General features: G+C 29.0%; 5 protein-coding genes across 7 annotated transcripts in view; 4 read left to right on the top strand and 1 right to left on the bottom strand.

Annotated features, from left to right (window-relative positions):
* Window positions 1–211: 211 nt before the first annotated feature.
* Window positions 212–3,555, top strand: LOC126850573 (kinesin-like protein KIF14). The gene is made up of 6 exons (XM_050593718.1): window positions 212–349; window positions 1,335–1,514; window positions 1,784–1,969; window positions 2,332–2,549; window positions 2,749–3,102; window positions 3,359–3,555. The coding sequence occupies exons 1-6, from the start codon at window positions 212–214 to the stop codon at window positions 3,453–3,455; spliced, it is 1,173 nt and encodes a 390-aa protein (XP_050449675.1). The 3' UTR covers window positions 3,456–3,555.
* A 463-nt stretch (window positions 3,556–4,018) lies between these two features.
* Window positions 4,019–6,545, top strand: LOC126850540 (uncharacterized). The gene is made up of 4 exons (XM_050593670.1): window positions 4,019–4,296; window positions 4,856–4,922; window positions 5,028–5,171; window positions 5,478–6,545. The coding sequence occupies exons 1-4, from the start codon at window positions 4,202–4,204 to the stop codon at window positions 5,847–5,849; spliced, it is 678 nt and encodes a 225-aa protein (XP_050449627.1). The 5' UTR covers window positions 4,019–4,201; the 3' UTR covers window positions 5,850–6,545.
* A 238-nt stretch (window positions 6,546–6,783) lies between these two features.
* Window positions 6,784–9,330, top strand: LOC126850537 (uncharacterized). The gene is made up of 5 exons (XM_050593666.1): window positions 6,784–7,012; window positions 7,650–7,716; window positions 7,809–7,955; window positions 8,420–8,872; window positions 9,088–9,330. Exons 1-5 carry the CDS (start codon window positions 6,933–6,935, stop codon window positions 9,145–9,147), a joined length of 807 nt encoding a protein of 268 aa, XP_050449623.1. The 5' UTR covers window positions 6,784–6,932; the 3' UTR covers window positions 9,148–9,330.
* A 511-nt stretch (window positions 9,331–9,841) lies between these two features.
* LOC126850531 (retinol-binding protein pinta-like) lies at window positions 9,842–13,514 on the top strand. Its single transcript, XM_050593654.1, has 6 exons — window positions 9,842–9,907; window positions 9,982–10,186; window positions 11,058–11,217; window positions 11,935–12,040; window positions 12,154–12,529; window positions 12,758–13,514. Exons 1-6 carry the CDS (start codon window positions 9,857–9,859, stop codon window positions 12,835–12,837), a joined length of 978 nt encoding a protein of 325 aa, XP_050449611.1. The 5' UTR covers window positions 9,842–9,856; the 3' UTR covers window positions 12,838–13,514.
* A 1,135-nt stretch (window positions 13,515–14,649) lies between these two features.
* The window catches only part of LOC126850495 (ABC transporter G family member 20), a 44,456-nt gene continuing 36,551 nt past the window's right edge, over window positions 14,650–22,554 (bottom strand). For 2 of the 3 annotated variants that reach the window (XM_050593584.1, XM_050593583.1), the window contains 10 exons: window positions 20,504–20,597; window positions 19,596–19,760; window positions 18,862–18,996; window positions 18,321–18,472; window positions 17,855–18,062; window positions 17,484–17,661; window positions 16,904–17,090; window positions 16,385–16,650; window positions 15,834–15,920; window positions 14,650–15,221 (listed from right to left, as the gene is read on the bottom strand). In XM_050593584.1, the coding sequence (XP_050449541.1) occupies window positions 15,007–15,221; window positions 15,834–15,920; window positions 16,385–16,650; window positions 16,904–17,090; window positions 17,484–17,661; window positions 17,855–18,062; window positions 18,321–18,472; window positions 18,862–18,996; window positions 19,596–19,760; window positions 20,504–20,597 (1,687 nt within the window). In that variant the 3' untranslated portion in view covers window positions 14,650–15,006. Of the gene's footprint in view, window positions 15,222–15,833; window positions 15,921–16,384; window positions 16,651–16,903; window positions 17,091–17,483; window positions 17,662–17,854; window positions 18,063–18,320; window positions 18,476–18,861; window positions 18,997–19,595; window positions 19,761–20,503; window positions 20,598–22,554 lie in introns of all 3 variants that reach the window. The other variant, XM_050593582.1, reaches the window with a different exon arrangement.

The raw sequence follows: 22,554 nt of genomic DNA on the forward strand, positions 1-22,554 counted from the left end.
AACAATTTTTAAATTATCCTAATTTCTGCTTTATTTGTATGTAACAGCTCGTTTGACTGTTAAAAAACGAATTTGAAATGACAGAAATTAAACTCTAGACAATTTCAGCGCTATAAATAGTACACAAACTAAAAATAGGATTAACCTTTTTCTTTCACAAATGGGCAACATATTGAAATAATATTGCAAATGTATCATGTGTGTATGAAAAATGTATCAAACAAACTTTTTTATGTTGGATGACGAATCAATTGATGAAAACGACGAGAGAAATATAAAAGTTTTTGTACGAATTCTACCGCTTGAGAAACCATGCGATTCTTGCGCAAAGATCAGTTCGGATAATAAGGTGAGATTGATATATAAATCTTTTTATTATTAAATCGATATTAGGAGCTTTTTTGGATATTTGTTTTTAATTGAAAAAAGGAAGAAATTCCACTAGCATTATAAAAATTTATGTGTACCACTATATATTTTTCGAGGTTCATACACATTTATTGTCACATATATTTTATTACTATTTATAAAAATATCTTAAAAACTTAACATATCGATACGTTCTCTTAATTAATCTGCTATAACATCGTCATTTAGACAATATACGTGAGATGTTTACAAGATATGAGAACTCGACGAAACCGATTGTCGATGGGCCCACATCCAGTTTATTGGACTTTTCGTACTGACGGAATATTTTACGAGACGTCTCAAGATAAAGTGTATCGCGCTACCACGAAAGATCTCGTAGCAAAGTATCAATTGATAATTGAGATATTTTGTATTGCATCGGTGATATAATTAATATTGTTCAATATATCAATAAAAAGTTCAATTCAAACATTAAATTTGACATGTATTAAATTCAAAAATAATTAATTTAAATTTTTGAATTAGTTACAGTCGCATGCGTGCAAAAAATTTCTAATATCTTTGTTGAAAGATTTATTTATCATTTTTATTGATATCTCAAGTTTAATAAACTTTTATTATATATATATATATATATATATATATATATATATATATAAATGAAATATATATAGTATAATTTTATTTGATGAAATAATAGCTATATAAATTTTTGATCAGTGATAAATTACGGAAAAAATACCATGTAATATCTATACAAAAAAATTTACATAATATATACAATTTGGAAATATTTTAAGAGTTTTAGACGGCATAAATTGCGCACTGATCAGCTATGGGCAAACCGGATCTGGAAAGAGTTTCACGGTTGGTGGTTTTAAAAATACCTGGGAAGTACGTTTCTGAAAAGTCACTTATTATTTAAGCTTCTGAAATTGATGATTTAATCATTTCGTTTTTAGCATAAAGGAATAATCCCGCGATTCTTGTCTGATATTTTTGCGGAGAAGACGAATCGAAGAAGGATTAGCGACATACGTTATGGTTTAAGTTTTGTCGAATTGAAGGGTAAATACGTAATCGATCTCCTCACAACGCGAAAACGCAAAATTTTCAATGTTAACGAGTACAATGCCTTCAAGGTATCATCGATTACCAAAATTTTTGAATTTCTGTGTTTTTCGAAAAAAGTAACGTTAAGATAATTATTCGAACGTACTTTTATAATTTTCTAATTTTCTGGAATTATTATATTTATCAGACATTATTGGACATGTGTCTAATTTTGACAATATAACATATTGTCAAAATATATAATTATGTAAAAACATAATGGACTTGAGAAATAGTACAACAAGACTTTCAAGTGATGATACAGGCACAATAAAAATCGGTACAATTATAATTTCAGAATTTAACTATAATGAATGTAGAGAATGAAGATGAAACTCTGGAAAAGGTGCTCGAAGGAGAAGCTAGAAGATCAGTTGTGAAGGACACGATGTATCCAATATCACATTTGGGTGCAGCTATAATTACTTTTCACGTTTCAAACACAAGTCTGATAAAATCGCAAGCCATCGTAGCAACAGCCAAAGTAACTTCAGTTTCAAATTTTTTATTCTTGAAAGATGAAATGTTAAAAATTCTCATATCTATTTTAGTGTCCTTAAAAGATAATATTTAAATTTATATAGAGAGAAAGAGAAAAAATCTTCTGGAAATATTAAAACATAGGAAAAATTTTATGGAAATAATAAAACATGAAAAAATAATAATTTTCAAGAATTTGTGAAATAAATTCACATTTGTATAAATATAATTAAAATTCAAAAAATTCAAATATATAACACGTATTACTATTTTAAATAAATTCAATAACGTGATCAAATTTTCAAAGGAATCGCGGAGATTTTATTATCTTGAAAAGAAAAATTTATTTTTATGACTCAATATCAGATACACATAGTAGAAATGGCTGGAAGTGGTACGGCAGGAAGTCCATCGAGTTGTTGGAAAACAGCGACCGACTTGGGTATGGCGAATTTAATGAGAACGCAGCTGGAACAATACTTTGTATATCTCAGAAGACAAAGTGCGTGCATGTACACTATAATTCGTTCGAATAATTTGCTGAAATTGCTGAGAGACGCATTCAGCATCACATCCATCATTCGGTAACCATAAAGAACATACATTTAAAATAGCCCAAATTAAAGACTAGACAGAATTTAATTATCTTAATGATTAATTTAAAATATTAAATTCAACATTTTTCTTCGATCAAATCTGTAATTTGGCCTCCAGAATTTAACGTGATATTGATTAACATACGACATATTGATTAAATAAAAAATTAGGCATTTTATTCGTCAGCTTCGTGTTTCACATCCGCATCACGAGAGAAGATCTCAATGTTACTTTGTCGACCATGCGATTAAGCGCTGAAATTGCCAAATTGAAGCCGATAAAATCGGTACGGCACATTCAACCGCAGACAGAGCTGATCGTGCAACAGTTGCGAAAAGAAGTGAAAGCATTGAAGAAAGAACTGGAGTTGAACGATATGTTTTTACATCAGGAATCATTTATGAACATCTCAAAACTGAGGGCCGAACAGATCAATCGAGATATTATGAATTTTTTGAAGGGTTCCATTTCAGAGTTAACTCTCTTTAATGTCACTCAGGCACGACTGTTGGTGAAGGTCGCTAAAGAATTATACGACAAGTTCGTTTTTTTTTTAATATTTGATAAATTATTTTTTAAATTCAAACTTATATATCTTAATTATTTGACAATGATGAATTATTACTTGATAATTAAAAAGCTGCAAATTTCTCGTTATTATTCTGTTTTGTCTTTGTTTTGTTTTTAATATGATTTTTATTATTGTACTTCTCGTAATTAATATCGACAGTGTAAGAAGAGATCAATATAATGATTGTGAATGATAAAAGTTTTAATTGTTTTTTAAACATTCCAGATTAATGGAAAAAGAGGTTGAAACGAAGCAATTAAAGGAAGCGTATGAAAATATGGTGAATGTATTGACGCAAGTAAACGATTCTTTACCCAAATAATTGTTTTACTAATATTTTATCTCTGTCACAATATATCCATATATATATATATATATATATATATATATGTGTGTGTGTGTGTGTGTGTGTGTGTGTGTGTATCGATTTTGCGCGTGCAACTTACGATGTTTATATTTATACTTCATATTAATTCTTTTTATCTCGTTTCTCATGTGTGCTGACGCAAACAAGATCATAGGTCAAATAAAGTAAATTATTTGTTTAACGATTTTATATTGCACATCTGAATTATTATGTATCGAATTATAATAGAAAATTACAGCGATTCAAATCCGATTCGAGTTATTGAAGAAAGCTGTTAAATGTCAAATAATATCAGCAAAAATAACTTGGAATTTTAACGTTACATTGGTATCAATCAACAAGACAGATGCGAATGATTCTAATGTCATAATTATTTGATTACAATGTTCAATAATCAATAATCCTAAAGGCAGGCTTCGGAAAATAAAGATCGGCAGTTAAAATTCGCATTTTTTATATACGAGATTTGAAGAAAAGAAAGAGCTACTAGAGAAATCTGTTTTCTCTAGTAGCTTTTTATTACGACTTTCGAGTAGGTAAACACAGTTTAAATACAGGTCAACAATCGTGTCAGATTTTCGGAGCATATTTTGCCGCTTGTTCGATTCTCTTGTCCTGATTCTTGCTTACAATAAGTGTATATTCACAGATATTGTGTTTTATCAACAATTTTCTTCTAGAAGTTCTCTTTAGATTATAAAATGTTCACGATGAATGGAGTGTGCATTTCATGCGATGGGTCTGTTGCGGAGGATTTGATTAATCGATCGCGCAAAGTTTATTTCTATTTACAAAGGTTCGCTATTGCTTGATATTATGGAAATTATGTCTATTGTCTGGATTAAATATATTTTGTTTAAATCCATTTCATAGATAATTTATATAATTTGCTACAGAATTTTTATATAATAATATATAACAAATATAACAAATACGTTGCTATTACTTTGTATGTATGCTTTGGATTGCTATTGTTTGTGTAATATAAAAAAATTATAAATTGTCACAATCTAGAATACATCTTTTTTTACAAACAAGCAATTATATGCAATATGCATGTATTTAAAAATAATTATATTTTACGATTGTTAGAATTTTAAAAGTTTATCCAACCATATTTGCATAGGAGAATGATTTCTTATTTTAATTGTGGATAGAATACTGTATTTCTTTTCTTTATTAAAATACATTTTTTTAATAACATAAAATTTTTTTAAAATAAAAAACATTTTTATTAGAGACTAAAGAATTTTTGAAAACGATACGCATAATTTTTGACAAACTTTGAATAAATAAAAGACTATATATTGGATAACTCTCTTACGATAATATATGTGTTATTCTTTTTATTCAAGTATATTGAAAATGTTAAAAATGGAACAGTTTCGAAGCGATGAAGTTGCAGAATGTATAAAGCTTTATGTGAGTATCGTGTTATAAATAAGGATATGATAAGTACAGTAGCGTTGCAAATCTTGAGAACACCTGCAAAGATATTTGTAACAATTTCTTTTGAATTTACATTAGTTATCAGAGTCAGATATGACTAACAAAGATTTGTTAAGCAAAAGCAAGATGTATTTAGACTTAACAAACAGTTTATATGATCTTAATAGAAACTGCTTTACCATGTTTAATATTATGATAAGAACCATGGATATTTATTCCGAGGTAAGATAATTCAATGGTATCAATGAAAATATTATAACTATTTGTTCTTAGTTACATTTACAGTTATAATTATATAATATAATATTTTAATGCTATTTTATACAAATAATATATCTTTCTGAGGAAAATATTATAATTTATTGGGAGTTTTTTTTATAAAGAGAAATAAACTTATTGTAAAAAAATCTTTTGAAAAGCTAATAAATTTTGCAACTATTTTATATCAATGCCAACGCGAATTTTATTTTATCCAAGTTTCTCGGTTAATAACTATATCATAATGACAACGTTTTATGTTACACGCAGTTAAAGATGGTGCTTCGAGATACGAAATTTGATTGGGAGAAATACTGGAGCTTTATAGAGAAAAATGATATATACGATGATGAGGAGATTATAAGCAGCGAAAATGATGAGGATGATTCCGATTTAGAATTCAGATTTGATCATTACGAGGCCAATATTTTTACGGTGCGCGATTACTATTTTCATTGTAAAGATGAGCTGTTTCAATTGGAAATCAATAGCGAACAACTCGAATTACTAATTGCGTTGATCCAGGAACAATTTGTCGCGTTTAATAACAACAATTTGCTATCACATTTCTTATTGTTTCGCACTTTTAAAGATTATCGCGAGAAAACAAATCGGTTTCTCCATAGCATCAAGAAGATTTGAAGTCGTGCAATATTTGTCAAGTATCTCTGTCATGGTGTATCCACTAAATATTCATAAGTATATTAAATTAAAACGATTGTTGGTACACTTTGACGAGGTACGTCCTTTATTTTATTTTCTTATTGTTACAAGTTATGTAAATTAAATGAAATTGCAACTTAATTTCTTTAGAAATTTTTAATTACTTGTTTGCAATAATTTTAAATTTTGTTATTAACGTTTTTTAATTAAGTGTCTGTCTCGTTTAATTTATTTTCTTAGAAAGTATTTAAGTCTTAATATTCTTCTAAAAGAAATACTAATATAAAAATCATTCTCTAAATAATATATTGAATACATATGAGATAGGTAATATAATTATTTCATTATTCGCAGTTGTAATATGTGCGTATTTGATTTTCATGTTTTTAGTATCTTAATATTAATAATAGAAATACATCGCCAAAAACACGGATGCAAAATGCAAGAAATAAAATAAGAAAAGGAAATTTAACAGTGATATTTTCTTCATACAATAAATTTTTTTTAATACAATTTTTATACAAGAAAAAAAAATAGAAAAGATGTTTAATTAGTATATATAACTGTTGTAAGTTAGAGAGTAATATATATATATATAACATATTTGTTAGATAGATAATGTTTTTTAGAATGTAAAAATGTTTTAAATAATATATATGTAATATAAACATTTTTTTGTAATACACGTAATTTTTTTAAATTTTATATAAGTATGATAATATACACATTAATTCTTTATTTCCAATATAAATATTTTCATGTTATTTGTATCTCATATTAATTTTATTCCCAATATGAATTCTGTCATCGAACTACGTCTACCGAGCGGTGTTGAAAAACAAACTGGGTATTTTGTTTTGTTTTGGGTAAATAAATACTTAAATATAATTAAATATAAACATTTTGGGTCAGTTCAAATGATTCTTACAAAAGATTATTTTATCGTTATTTTGATCGCTCTCATCATTTCATCCCTGATTTGTGTTCTCGTGTTTCCTTCTTGTGTCGCGTTTCGTTGGTCATCACTTTGCATTTCTTCAGCTTTCCAACAAACGAGCGATTATGGTTTATGTTTTTTGCAAAAGAGAAATTACAGACAGAGCGATTCAACAATCGATAGAAGTCTCAGCTAATCTGCACTGGTTTGTGTTATCATTTAATATTCATGTTGTTCGAAAGAATATAATTGTTTAGTTTCGAATAAATCTCACTCAAATCCATCTTAAACAAATTATAATTTACATTTACATTTTATAAATAAATTAATATATGTGTGTATTATGCAATATATATGTATAACAATGATAAATTAAATCTGTCAGGTTATCTAATGCACATTTTCTATAGAACAATATAATTTTAACTTTAAAAATGTGTAGTTTTAATTAGTAAAATAAGTTTAGAAAAAATTATTCTAATAATTATATAATTCAAATTTTAAAACTCTAAAACGTCTATTTAGACGGATTGGTATAATCAAATAAAGCGTAAATAAAATATAACCTTCTCTTTTCTGAATCAAAGGTAAAAAGAATAAGAACATCTAGGACATGAATAAATATTCATATTTATAGAATATATTTTATTAACATTATTTTCTTTTTGTATTAAAGCAAAAAAAAAAAATATGTGACAAATATGTTGATTTGTTAAATTTTTTAAATTTATTCAAATTTTATTAAAGAATCTGTGATGCGTGCGTTGGTATATTACTGTGCAAATTAAAACTTGTTGAATGTTTTATTGCAATATGCATTATTAATCATTGTTTTATTCAAGCATGTTATTACATTTATACGCGGAACAGGCTCGGTGCGACAAAGCTGTAAGGAAGAGAAAACAACGCGTAAGTATTGAGATTTGTAAATAACTAGCAAATTATAGCGTCATAAATAATTAATATTGTGAATATTTGCATAACTGCTTCTTGTCAATTAGATACGCAACAAGCCGTTGAATAGCTTTGAATATTTTTTAAGCGACGGCTTAATATGCCTGGGCGCGGCAAAGAGATTTTACAAATGGAACCGGAGTAGCCGTGCGTTATTTGGGTTGCTAATACGGAATATAGACATTTTTACTAGAGTGAGTAATTGAAAGTTTTTCTAGAATCTTTGCAAAAAATGAAATATTTCCTATTTTTTATTTTTTTAAAAATATAGGAAATTCCGTGGAATTTTTGCATTATACATTTATAAAACCGTTGAATAAACAATTGCAATTTTATTTCTGTGCATTTCTTTCAATAATTTTCCAATGCTATTTTATATTAATAATCAATCATGTAGTAAAAGCTAGATAAGTATTGTAATTTTAATTTGTTAAACTTTGAAAAAAATTATATAATTATACAAATATGTATCAATTTATTTATAATAATGTTTTATATACTAATAATGATATTAATACATAGTTGTTATACAATTCTCTTGAAAAGTTACAGTTTCTCGATTACAATACTTTTGATGCTATGAAAATTTTGATTTTGTTTTTCAAATTTGTTTGCAAAAATAATAATGGAATACCGACATCTTATTTCTTATATACAGCTGAAAAACAAGTTATCCGAAATACAGTATAATAAAAACCGACTTTTAAGGAGGCAAAGTATTTATGATAGCAATTTTATCATAATTGCCACGGACGATATAATTTTTGAAAACGGCCAATTAGATATAAACTTAAATGACATATTGGAGTTTGAAGATGATGAGTTAATTGACTTTTATACTTGGGTTAATAAGATACCCGATCGCATAGGTTTGATGATAGGAATGGAACGTATGTTTAACCTAATTCAAGATGCATTCTTCGAAATATGTTCTTCACTGTGTCAAGCGTTAAACGAATATTGCAAGAAGTTAAGACAATATCTATATAACAACAAGGACAAACTGAAATCGAGCAAATTTTATTCAGAAAAACATTCAATACAGTATAGGTATCGCTATATGTGTTGCAAATATCATTTCTTAAAGCGATTGCTAGAGTTAATTAGCGAGGTACGTACTTTTGTTTAATTCATTCTTAAGAAACTCTCAAAAATAATATATTTTTAAAAAATATTTTTTCATTTCTTTTTTACAATATTTTTAATATTTTTTTCTTGACACGATCAACGCGGAAATACCTAAATAAAATATCTTGAGAGTAAATCTAAAATATTATTCTTTGTATGTATTTTTATCTTAATATACGTATATTTGATTTTATCTAGCAAGAAAAATACATCGCAAAATACAATAGTACTTACAACTTATATCAGAGAAATAGTTGAACAACTGATGATGGCGTATTTCTTACATGACAATTTGTACGATATTTTGTAAAAAATGGAAGAAAATATATAAACTTAACTAACTTTCTGTTAGTGAATAATTATTGTAACTTATTGAAAAAATTTATACGACATTTGTATTTATATTAGAATATATGATAAATATATGTATTTGTAATAAAAATGTAACACAAATATCCTTTATTATAATATGTTTAAAATCTTTTAAATATCTTTTCCTCTCTCTTTTTCTTTTTCTTCAATTTTTTTTTTGAAATAATCTTTAAAACTTGAAATAATATTATCAATAACATTATCTTAATCTTGAAATAATATTTAAGGCAAGCAAGCACACACTGATAATATGTAATCGCTTATTTTACTCGATTATTGATTATTTTACTTGATTATAATCAAGGAGATCAGTTTTTACGCTGGCTAATGCGGATAAGTGGCGATAACATAAATATTTTTTTTTTTTTTACGATAATCTTGGTAAGATAAGTCAACTATTTTCTTACACATTATGTGCAGCGATCAAGTGTAATTTTTCCGCTGCAAATTCTTCAGAAATAAACGACAAAAGTCTTCTGTTATGTTCAACAGCATATCATTTTTTTATTAAATGTTTATATAATCAAAGTTGTTATTCCAGATGGCGCAAGCTGGCTGAAAAAAAAGCTTCATTATAAAAACCTGTATTACAAAAATGATAGTGACTTCAAAGAACATGCAGAGATTTGATTATTGTGTACGCGTGGTACGTGGTAGTCCCTTTTCCGCAAGTCCACAGAAAGTTACAATAATAGACGCGAGTGTTTCTTTGATAAATAGATTTCTCCGCTTGCTATTATTGCAATGACGCATTTACACAACTGGCACGGCGATAACAGTGACATGCAATGGCAGTACGAGCTGACTAATAAGGATAAAGAATACGCGGCAATGCATTTGAACGAGACCGACAACAATAGAGAGAAAGCCATCGCGGAGATTAAGGGCTGGATCGAGGAGAGCGATGATTTATACGCACGAACAGGTAAAAATGGCGAAATTTAATTTGCAAGTCGAATATCTAATTCATTGTATTCATTTTTAACTACACAATAAAGAAATGTAAGCGGTATTTAATATCTTAAAAACAAATAAATATTTAGAAAATTTTAACAAGTAATATAATTCATTATTACGAGAAATTTGTATTTTACATTCTGTCATTTTTCATTTTTTTATCATAAATTTTTTAATATTTATAATCTGAGAAATAATTAGGTGTATTAAAGAACAAATATATTTTTATATGCAAGATTCTAAAGCATTATTTTCATTTTTCATAATATGAGAGATAGTATTTTAAAGGAAATTTATATACATATAATTTACTAAGCAAAATCTTAAAATTATAAAATATTAACAACCAATACTCAACGCAGGACAAATAATTCTTAAATTTGTCATAAAATGCAATATGAATCATATTATGAGCATATAATTTTATTTTGTTTCGAAATAAATGTTTCTTTAACAACTTTTTTTCATTATAATTTATGTAATGAAAACAAGTCGTTACAGGTCTTCTGATACATTTATAAATATGAAATTAGCAATTATAATTAGCAATTATAATTAAGACAACATTACAGACGACATTATTTTATATTACACAAAAAATATCTTCTTTTACTTAAAAAAGTGGAAGTCATAAAATGATTAAATAATAAATTGTAATTTGTTATGAGAAAGAAAGAGTAAAACCACATATTATCCAAATATAATATTTAACATATAAAATATATTTATTTCTTTTTTTTTAAAGAAATAAAATTTGCTGTTAAAATCTTGCGCTGCTTTGATTACAGCTTTTTACTCGAAGAAAATTCTTAATTTCTCCGATGACTTCTGATTTCTAGATGACTTTTTCATTCTGCAATTTTTGAGAACCTGCAAATTTAACATTGAGAAAACTAAGACCAGAATGCGAAACTATTATAAGCAGCGGCACGATCTATCAGAATGGTTCACGAATAGAAATCCGTTCCTGCCGGAAATGCAAGAGCTACTTAATCTAGGGTAACACTACAATTATTTCAAAATATAATTATTAGAGTGCGGAAATTTGCGGGAAAATCTCAGGATATGAGATGCTGAGATGCATCGAGGCAATCTATAATTTTAAGCTTGCATTTTTTTAATCAGATCTCTTTCCTGCTTTATTATTGTTATCAAAGAAACATGTCTTAGGAGCACTCGAGTAAGATGATTCTCATTATAAATCGCAAACGTTCAGCATCCTCAATAAATATTATCGCTAATTTCTCTGGTGACAATGCAGTTGCAAATCATATTATAATATATATTTATTATTCTACTCAATTTCTACTCATCAGATTTAATTATATTAATTTATATCGCGTCGTGTAAGTCGCGTCATCAGTTTCTGTTAATAATTTTGTTTCAATTACTCGTAATTGCTAAATAGTCATATCGGTTTTCAGAGATTAATAAATACATTTAATGGAAGTTTTCTAATAAATTTAATATCAATTTCACTTAAATTTATTTTTTATATATTCCTATTATATTTTTATTATTTTAATAATTATTCAAAAAACACATATTTAATATAAACTTTTATTAAAAGACACAAGAGTTTTTAATTTTTCTTTTTAGCAATTAATAACATTTTTGTTCTGCCCAAGTTTATTTTTCAAGGAAAAACATTCTTTTGCGCAAGATTAAAAGACGCTCTATCTTGTCCTAAGGATTTTGAAATATTTTGTCTTTTAGGATATTTTTATTCTTACGAAAGTTAGATAATCAAAGAAGGCTGGTGCTTATTGTACGCCAAAAACAGCAAAATCCAAATGTGCAAAAATTATCGGACTTAATCAAGGTATTATCATGACATCTGAACCAATTTACGGCTGTAAATCATAATAAATCGAAGTCATATTTTTGTTTCGCGTCTGTGTGTTTCTCAAATTAACAGAAAACATTTTTTCACAGATAGGTATAATGATTTTGGATGTGATAATGAAGGATTACGTTTCACCATCCTTGTATGGTTTAATATTGTTCATAGATTTGGATAGCGTGACTGTGCATCACTTGAGGCAATTGCAGCCCCATGTCGTGATGAATATAGTTCACACATGGCAGGATAGTTATCCTATAAGACTCCAATCGATTAATTTCATCAACGCACCAACATACGTTGACCTAGGTATAGCGATTTTCAAGCGTTTTATGAATGAGAAGCTGAAGCGAAGATTGCATGTCTATTCACGCAATGATACTAAGATGCTTAAATGCTTCGAAGATATCCCGGTTGATATCCGACCGCTCGAGTATGGCGGCATTGATACAGTCCAAGAAATAGTAGGTAATTATGATAATTATAAGCAAAACGATAGACGATTGCAGTACACTATGTTGGTGAAGAATATTTTTATTAAGCAATAAAAGATTGCTCAACTTTTTGCATTTGGAATATGTAATTAAAATAAAATCTCATGCGCAATGTTTGCGATTGAGATGACAATTTAATCATTGAATATATTTGTACAATTTAGGTAAAATATAATTTAGGTCAATCTTTACATGTTTACAGAATATACAAAAAAACTGGTCGAGAAGTATCACGATTGGTTTATCAATGATGAGAAGTACAAGATCATTTCTAAGCAGTAATTGGAGATAAGTCACGACTAAATTATAATTCTACGTATAGAATAAAAATAGAATGGAAATTGCGAAAAATCAAAATACATCGATTAAGTGGCGACGAAACGGTACAGAGAAGGAATGTCATTGTTATTACAAAGCAACGAGTAAAATGTGATTGAAACTTTCTCACACAATTTTGTTTATATAAGTAAAATAAAATATACACATTTTTATACACATATTTTTACAAGCTTTTCCTTTGCATCGCATATTTTCGTTGATTATCAGATAATTTTTTTTTTTTTCTTTGTCGTTGACGAACATGCAATTTTTCTTTGACAACAAATGAACAAAGATCTATGCATAAAAAAAATTGTACTTTTACACGCAAAAGAAACAGGGACTATTTATCTTTATATGAAATGTATCCGATATTAAAATTTTATATAGACATAAATCAGCCATAGCTGTTTCTATCTGCAATCACACGAATTATATATATATTATCGTGTAATTTGCGATTTGCTGCATAATTCAATTTTTACGCTGTCCTTATATTCACGCGCAGACACATCGTAAATTCATTGGTCAGAGATAAAGATCTGATATGACGTTACATTTTATTTGTAACAAGTTTTGTTATATATCAGGAATATGCGGTATAAAATAATACGGTAAATAAAACGTAAACGTACAGTAAATATTCTCTAGCCACGCGACACTATCACTCTCCCCTTTCATTCCTCCTGCTTCCGCCATCTCTTTATGAAAGTTAAATAAAACATATGTATTTAAGTCATGGGCAAGTAAAATTGCGCTACGATAACCAGCTACATATTATTATCTACATTATAACTTATAAACTCTTATTAGCATTAACTACACACGGTTCCGTTTAATTCGGGACCGATTTTACCAGTTTCCTTCCACCATGCCAAATTCTCGTATGGCTTCGTAGAGGTGTTATACCGGATGAGTGAGAGGATTGCACGCGGTCCAGCAACAACAGCATCGCTTTCTATCGTCCGCGATGCAATGTAAACCGCCCTATTTGCGATATCTCGGACGCGAATAAATTACTCGACAAAAGGGAATAAAATATTATATATTATCTAGTATAATACGCAGAGTACGTATTCTTTATTAAATTATATTATCGATTTATTATAAACTCACGTCGAAACGCTTTAAGACATTGCATAATTAAAGTATTTTATTTTATCAGTTTGCTTCTCTATAGCAAATGATTTTGTAGTTAAAATTTTCCGCGTTCGCTTTTAGCTGAAATTTAGTTTTATGGAAAAAAAAATCTTTTTTTTATTCTATTCCCATTGATCGCGATCATCGAGAAGATTTGATAGAGATAATTCACAGAGAATTCACGGAGAGAATTCCGTGGAAGTCTGCGTTATTTTTTACATAGGTGCTAATTAAAAATATAGAGACAGATTTTCTAAAAGTAAACAAACGCGCTTTTGCAAGGCAAACGCGGCAGTCTCGCGCACACTATTTTTATTTATTATTCCATCATACACACAACATAGGCATATATACGCGTACTTTACAATCATCAAGTATACACAGGATCAATCACATGGATCAAAGGTTCATTCATGGAGAATGCTGCGAGATCGTATCGGCGACGCGTCGACACCTGGAATCGAAGCTGATCGAAGATACAGGTATAAATTAAACCAATGTTGATCTAAATAATAAAGGTAGTTCAACAAAGGTTTTTTTTTTGAATGCTAACTGACTATCTTTTAGAAAGATATTCTTTTTGGATAATAGAACTTCTTGATGCGCTGGAAGAAAGAAATTCCTTGGTCAGCAATATTCATTCGCAATCATTGTTTATCATGTTATAATCTTTGCTTCAATTCTACATAACTTCTAACTACATTATCTTAATTTTAACTAATTATAATACGGATAAACGCGCGAAGAAGTCTGTGTTTTAAGGATCGCTTCGGTGCCAGGTGAAAACACGAACTTCTCGATTCAAAATCTTGATCAATTCTTCGCGACAGCCGTCATTCACACATTCGTTTATTTTGCCATTTCAATTCGTTCAACTTCCGAACACTTTCTCCCTGATTCAGCACTCTTGCGTCTTGTCTTCGCGAAAAGAAATTGTTCGCGAAGCATCATACACCGAATACAATCTGAACGCGAGGACACGAGTTATTCAGATTATCCACGCTTGATCCTCAGCACGATGAGACTTATTGAGAGGAACACGACGATCCAGATGATAGTGGAGAAGAAACCGTTGTGGACGTTTGGTTCTTTGATGCCCCAGCCACGAGTTAGCATCGAGCGTAGAGCTGTCGTTGCCATTGTCAGCGGCAGACCTTGCGATACATATCGCAGGAACGTCGGCATGCCTTCCACTGGCCATATTACACCTAGAATAACCAAGAATGGTTGTCATCATTTATTATCCTCGTCGATTAAATGCTATATAAATAAGCATTTTTATTTATTTTTCATAATTGAATAAATTCTGTTTCCTTTCTACTTTCTTTTCTTTCTTCTTTCATTTTTGAAAAAGGATCTTCCAAGCTTTGTAAGGAAGTTAAATTTACGCTTTTCAAAGTGCCGATTTAAATATTTATAAATATATATTACTATTTTCACTTTTTTAAATTTAATTTTTCTTAATTTAGTTTAATATAATTTTTTGATTTTAATATCATTTTTATTTTCAATAATAATTTTTATATTTCTATTCTTTTATCTTGAAAGAATTTTTCGAGCTTTCCATGAATGCTTAAGATATTCAAAATATTAAGTTTACTTTATGTAAGAAGAGTAAAAGAGCCATTTGATAAGTTAGCGACAAAAATAATATATGATAATATATTGGAGTGAGATATAATCGCGTTGTTTTATTTTTTAATAAAATTTTTTAAACAATTGCGATTCAAATATTGCGCTGTAAATAAAGAAAGGAAAAAGAGTATAAACCCGAATGTATGCGATTATATTTTAAATATACATTTCGATTTTATACGTACCGCTGAGAAGAAGCGTAGGATAGAAACTGCCGAGAGCTAGTTGGATGGCATTCCTTTCGAGTTCGCAAATCGCCGAAATTAGGAACCCTGCAAAAAAGGAAAAAAATCCGGATGATCATTTGTCTTTTTGTTTTTGGTCCTTGGTCGTTCTTAAAAACGTGATCGTGTATCTTTTATGCGATCATTTATATGCGCTATTTTTGTGCTTGTTTTGTATGCACTTTTGATTTTTACATATACACTTGTATCGTTTTTATTAAATTCCGATTTTTTGGATAAAATCACATTTTTCTCGCAAAGCGCAATGTTTTGCAAAAAAAAAACGGGCAAGTTTTTTTAATATCATAAACAGATAACTGATGAATATTCTTTGACGGTTTTTCAGAATCAAAATCCGCGTTTTTTAAAAAATACCTCCGTCCTACTTATTTCTATTTGTTTAAAAAAAACATAAATAAAAATAAACAAAGAGCCAAAAAACTAATCATCGTCTACTTGCTATCATTTTAATGAATACACTCTTCGTGAAAAACCTTGTAGAATCGTCTCACCAAAGCACATGCCGCAAAGTCCTTGAAGTATAGTCAATATGATGACCCAGCCGATAGGACCTGCACATTCGACGTTGAATACCAGAATCATGAAGATCAATACTAAAGCTGTCTGCCCACACATCACTACAAATTGCGTGACCACGTGAGAGAACAGAATTTCGCTAGGCGATACGCCGGCCACCCAGCTTCGATCCAGAAGGCCCTCCATTCTTTCGACGATCAGTGCCGATGACGTCAACGCGACCGCCAAGAAGAAAACAATGCTGTGAACGAATAAAAATCAAAATATTTAAACTGCGTTCTTGTGGAGAATATCATTGTGAAATATTTTACACGCGAGGAAAGATTTGGTCACATTAAAATTTTAATCACATTTTAAAAAGAAAGAAAAGAAGAAAGAAAAAAAAGACGAATTAAATAGCTATTTTAATTAATTATATTCTAGAAAAAAAAAAAGAAATAAAGAAATAAAATTAATTTATTTATTTAAAATTAATACTGTAATAATGAGCTTACGTCAATATTACACCTGGTGCTACAAAGTCCGTAAAGCTAGGATCATTAGAACCATAAATGGGATCTTTGAATTGAATTGGTATATCAGCCAATTTTGCATTCTGCTTACAGGAAGAGAGAAGATCCTTGGCAAAATCTCTATACGAGTATTGAAGATCTCTCGCTAGCATCAAACCTATTTGTTGATCTACAATAACAGCATCGATTCATTATAAACGGCATTGAAAGTATAGCCATTAGCATACATGATATAGAAAGATTATGTAAATAGCTGATACTTGAGCAAATATATAGGAGCTACACGTGCGGAAAAGAAATCAAATAAAATTCACCGTATTTAATTGTTGCATAAATGAATAAAATACACGTGATATCTATTATAAATAACACGACTGTTAAATATGACAAAAATATATTAGTATGCAAATATGTATGACAAATAATATTTCGCAATTAAACGAGGAAGCTTGGAAATATCAACAAAATATCCAAAGTGAAAAAAACTGTAATTAAAATACATTTAACTTCAATTATTCATAGGATTTTATTAATGTTTTGACCTTTAAATTAGGATACTTACTGGACATGTCCAGCCAAACTCTGATCTCGCTTTGATCGAGAGTTTCATCATCGGAATCTTTTCCTAAAGCCATTCTCGCCACGAGAGCGTCCGTAAAGTTTTCTGTAAAGTACAAAGTGCCCCAAACGTGTCCATTTCGCACGGCGTCCATCGCCGTGTCCAGATTCTCATAATATTCCTATAATATAAAATATGAAATATAAAATGAAGAGAGTTACCTATATCTATTATATACTTGCGTTACAAATCAGTTTTTATTTTTAATTTAGCTATTTTCAGAAAACTGTATTTTAAAATATTTCATTTATTATGACATTGCGTTACATGTAATAGGATATATTATATGTTTATGTATATGTTGAGATACTCACCTTGGTAATCGTATCCTTATCGAGAAAATTGAGATATCGGCAACTGAGATACGTGAAGCTGCAATCCGTCGTGAGAGGGCATGTCAGGTTATCAAAAAACATTTCCTTATTCACTATAGCCAGTTTCAGATCCTCGGGATCTCTCCCGATTGCCAAGCAGAAGAGAATCACTTGCATCACCGGCAGAGCGAAGATGAACAGCATCACGCTGCGGAAAAATATTTTATTGCGTCGCGATATTAACATGCCATTATACACATTCAGGTAATTGTTGTTTGTTTAACACTTGTGTGAAATCTTGTTAATTTATTTATATATCAATGTCTATGAATAATATACAACACACATATGTGCATTCTATTTTTTTAATAAAAATGTTACAACAGAAAATCTCAGGAACGATAAAACTGAAATTAAATTAAAAAACTTGATTATTTTGTAAACAGTCTCGCGGCTAAAAACCTACCCGACATTTCTCCACATGCGCAAGAAGTTTTTCTGCAAAAGCGCTTTGATTTTGCCCGAACTGGTGATGTTATAGCAATTTGCAAAGTTGCCGCAATCGTCACACTCCAGAACAGATCCGCCTTTTACTTTTGGCAATGGCCTACCATTTATCTGCTTTAAAAAAACTGATTTATATTAAATTGCCTGCCTTAGTATATATAATTGAGACTTTATAATATAATTTAAAATTTATTTTACAATTATAATATTTTATAACTCTTTCTTATTTCATCTATATAATTCTTTATTACATAATTCTTTCTATCTTTAATTTTCTAATTAAAAAATATTCAAATTATGATAACATGTATTCTTGTTAAAAATTAATATAATAGCTATAAATTATAATAATTAAAGTATTATATAAAGCTATCTCGAAAGGCCTTGACAAGAAAGATATAAGACGTGGACTAAGAAAAAGACGAAAGAAGAAGCGCGCGTATTGAGTGGACATTGAGTGAGTGTAATCCACATAAAGTGCAAGTGAATGAACCTCTTACATCATAATGATTCGCTATTCCATTGGTAGAGTCATAAATTAGGGCTTCTTTGCTTTGATGGAAGTTGAGACCGACGACTCCGGATTCTTCCGTCACGTATACTGGCTCGTCTTTCTTACCCCAGTTTAGAGGAGCCTGTGTGCAAGGAGAAAAAAAAGGCGTGGCAAATAGCAATAAAACGATGTGATGACTGATTTGGTGTGATTGATGCAAATCAAACGATAAAATTAGCTACGAGGCACAGACGAGGATTCTGACAACAAGTTTCTTGTGAATATACGTGATATCGATTGTGCGCAAAAACTAAAGAAGAAGCGAAGATATATTTAATAAAGTAATATAATATTGACATTATCTTTTTGACATATAATGTAATAACATAATAATAAAAATTTAGAAATTAGAAATTAACGAATGCAATTAACAAATGCAATAAGAAATTTAAAAAAAAAGAAATTTGAAAAATATGAATAAAGAAATATCATTAAGTTTGTAAATAAAAAATTGATGGTTACATTAAAAAAATATTTAGATAGTAGCAAAAGCGGCATTTATATATACAACTGACAGAGATATGACAATCGAAATACTTACATATTCATATTGATTGTTTTTCACACTGTGCTATAAGTTTGTCGATCTTAAACTTACGCAAAAGTTGTTCGGGACAAAATGTGTACGAGATAACGCACGAATAAGTAAAAAAAATATTTAAAATGATTTTTTTTGCTCACCAAATTGATATTGTTCGAAATGTTCAATTGCATTGGAGCCGCGCTTTGGCCTTGCTGTCTAGACAGTTTCAGGAAGACCTCTTCAAGAGTGGCGCAGTTATATATTTGCAAGAGTGTATTGGGCGCCTCCTCGGCCAACAAACGGCCGCTCCTCATCAAGCCGATCTGTTAACGAAACCATTTTTTTTTCCTATTATTTCTGAAATCGTGCAAAAAGATAGTCGTTCTGAAGATAACTTTATAGTTTACTAATAAAATATTTACTATAAAAATAATAAAAGTTTACATAAAAGAGAGATGTTTAAGTATTGTTTCAGTTTTTATATACATATATTATTTATGTATACATTATATATATATATATATATATATATATATAGTTTATATGAATCATTTTAATACTGCAACTTATTTCGGTTTATAAATCTCTGATTTAAATTGTGAATCTCTATTGGCGAGAGAAAAATGCTGGATAAATTTTCCTCTATTCAGCTTGGTAAAAAATCGAGATTGATCTCTGAAGCGGTTGCATTGTAATTTGTGTCTGGCGTAATATGCAGGTAGACTAGCTAGCTAATGGTATGATAATGATGTGCGATCGGTCAGCAAAATGTCAATCATTAATAAGATTCGTTATTAGTATATCGTGAGAACTTCTATGTCGATTTATTTACTGATTGCGTTTTTTCAAATATTCCAGCTTTATATATATATAAACGCTTAGATTTTATAAACGTGTTGAGTTATTTTTATCATAAATTAACATAAAATTATTGAAAATTGTTGTTTTTATTTTCAATTTTTTCACAAAAATGGAGCTGATTATATTAAAATTAAAATTAAATGATGTTGATAAAATCATGATATTTAATTGATCGATCGATTATAATGTCTAATTATGCGATTACCGTGTGCGCTTGTCGGGCCTCTTCGATGTAATGCGTCGTTATGATGACCGTCTTGTTACCATCTTTGGTAATTTGAACTAGATGGTTCCATATGCTATAAAAAATAAAAAATGAAATACATTTTTCAATGTTCAATATATTTTTGATATTTTTATATATTTCTATGATTTGGACAACATTTATATTAAAAAATATATAAGGAAAGGGAAAAAGAACAATAAGGAGAGAGAAAACACAAATACACTCGTCAACAAAATTATAGATAATTTCATATCAAAATTTAGCATAACTTCAAATAAGCATAACTCCATCAAAAATTGTCGTATCTGAAAAAATTCTTTTTTCGTTCTCAAAAAAAAAAAAATAAGAACGTGTTATGTCTCCAAGAAATTGTATAATTTGATGCACTTCACGGAGTAAAATGAATTTTTTTCTCACATTTCATAATAATCATCATAAAATATGGATTTTCTTTGCAAATTAAAAAAAATGATTGTATGATTTTTTTTTTTGTTACGACGTATCAAAGTTATCCGTATACAAAGTACATTTTTGTTCAGTTACCGCTAGTATTAGCATTAACCGGTTTTGGCAGATCGTGTATGTGTGTGTGTGTGTTTGTACTGTTGGGGGTGAGGGGTATGAGAATGTTTGCATTTAAAACTGTGTATTCCCGTCTCGTCTTCGGATGATCTCTTGCAAACGGTCACGCATATAATGCGAAATTTAGAAAGACCGCCAACCGATAGCGACAAACAAAGCGAGACAATTGGTGGATGCAAATTGCAAATATGTAGCAAAATATAAAATATAGTAAAATAAAATTAAATCAAGGCTTTTTTTAGCGATATTCAAGCGAAAAGTGATTGAGATTCACAAATATTTCAAAAGACAATCGTATATGATAAATGCAAAAAGTTAATTGAAATGTATATATATTGTATAGACGGTTGTAACAAAACTATAAACTTTTTCAAGTAATAAAGTAATACATTTAAAACTTTGCTCCAACGTTGTGCAAGTCGGCAATATATAATACTATTTTTTATTTACTTTTTTTTTGGTGAAATTTATTTATCTTATCGATGAAATCTACGGAAATGATTCGTATCATTGCAAGGGTGATGGTATTTACAAATATCCGACCAATGCAGCAGTTCTACTTTTAAAAGTTTACACGAATTTTATTTCTGTTCCATTTACGTCACGTATAAACACGATCGACTCCACCCGGAAAATTTCTTTACCGGAGGGATATTGCATTAGCGCGAAAGGAATGAATGAAAGATGGAACAACAACGTGATAATTACAATAATTGATTTCTTTTTATAAAACCAAAATATTTTTGTGGAAAATATTTTGAATAACTATCCGCTGCATTTATTTCCGAAGTAAAGCGATAATTTTTCTTTAAACGGGAAAGCAAACTCTGCTTTTCCATAAAATCGAAAACGTTCTGCAAAAATTCTGCAACTATTGTACTATCAACAATTTACAGTATTTGCAGATTCATTTGCAGAATGATTTTATCTGTTATTTTAACGGCGTTTGTGATGGTTTCTAGAAAATAATTTTCTAAAGCTTTTTTTTCCTGTTCTTTAGAATTTGTTCTTTGAATCTATTATTATTCACGACGTGTTTTGAATATTTTTTTTTTAAGTGAAAAACTTTGTATAGTCGCGACTTAACACTATTGTTCGAAATCTTTCATCTTCACATGAATAAACGTGTATTTAAAAACGTTTCAATGAAATATATTTCGTGCTTTTATGTCAAGAGCCGGACTTTACATCACGGAAGTGAATCATAATCGTTGTTAGACGTCACGATTATTAAAAACGAATTCGGCTGATCGATTAATATTTCAGAACTCAAAGTTCATATACGAAAACGGAAATTTAAACGCGACATTTCTTGCAAACAAACATTAGAAAGTAATAAGTAATAGAGTTTCTCAAAGTTCTCTAATTTAATATTAGATAAATATAGAAAAATACTGACTAGAAAATGGGATTAAAGCGTTTTGACAGATTGTTTTAAATTTTTGTTG

The sequence above is a fragment of the Cataglyphis hispanica genome, chromosome 6 (assembly GCF_021464435.1).
Source record: "Cataglyphis hispanica isolate Lineage 1 chromosome 6, ULB_Chis1_1.0, whole genome shotgun sequence".
In the NCBI taxonomy this organism is placed as follows: domain Eukaryota; kingdom Metazoa; phylum Arthropoda; class Insecta; order Hymenoptera; family Formicidae; genus Cataglyphis; species Cataglyphis hispanica.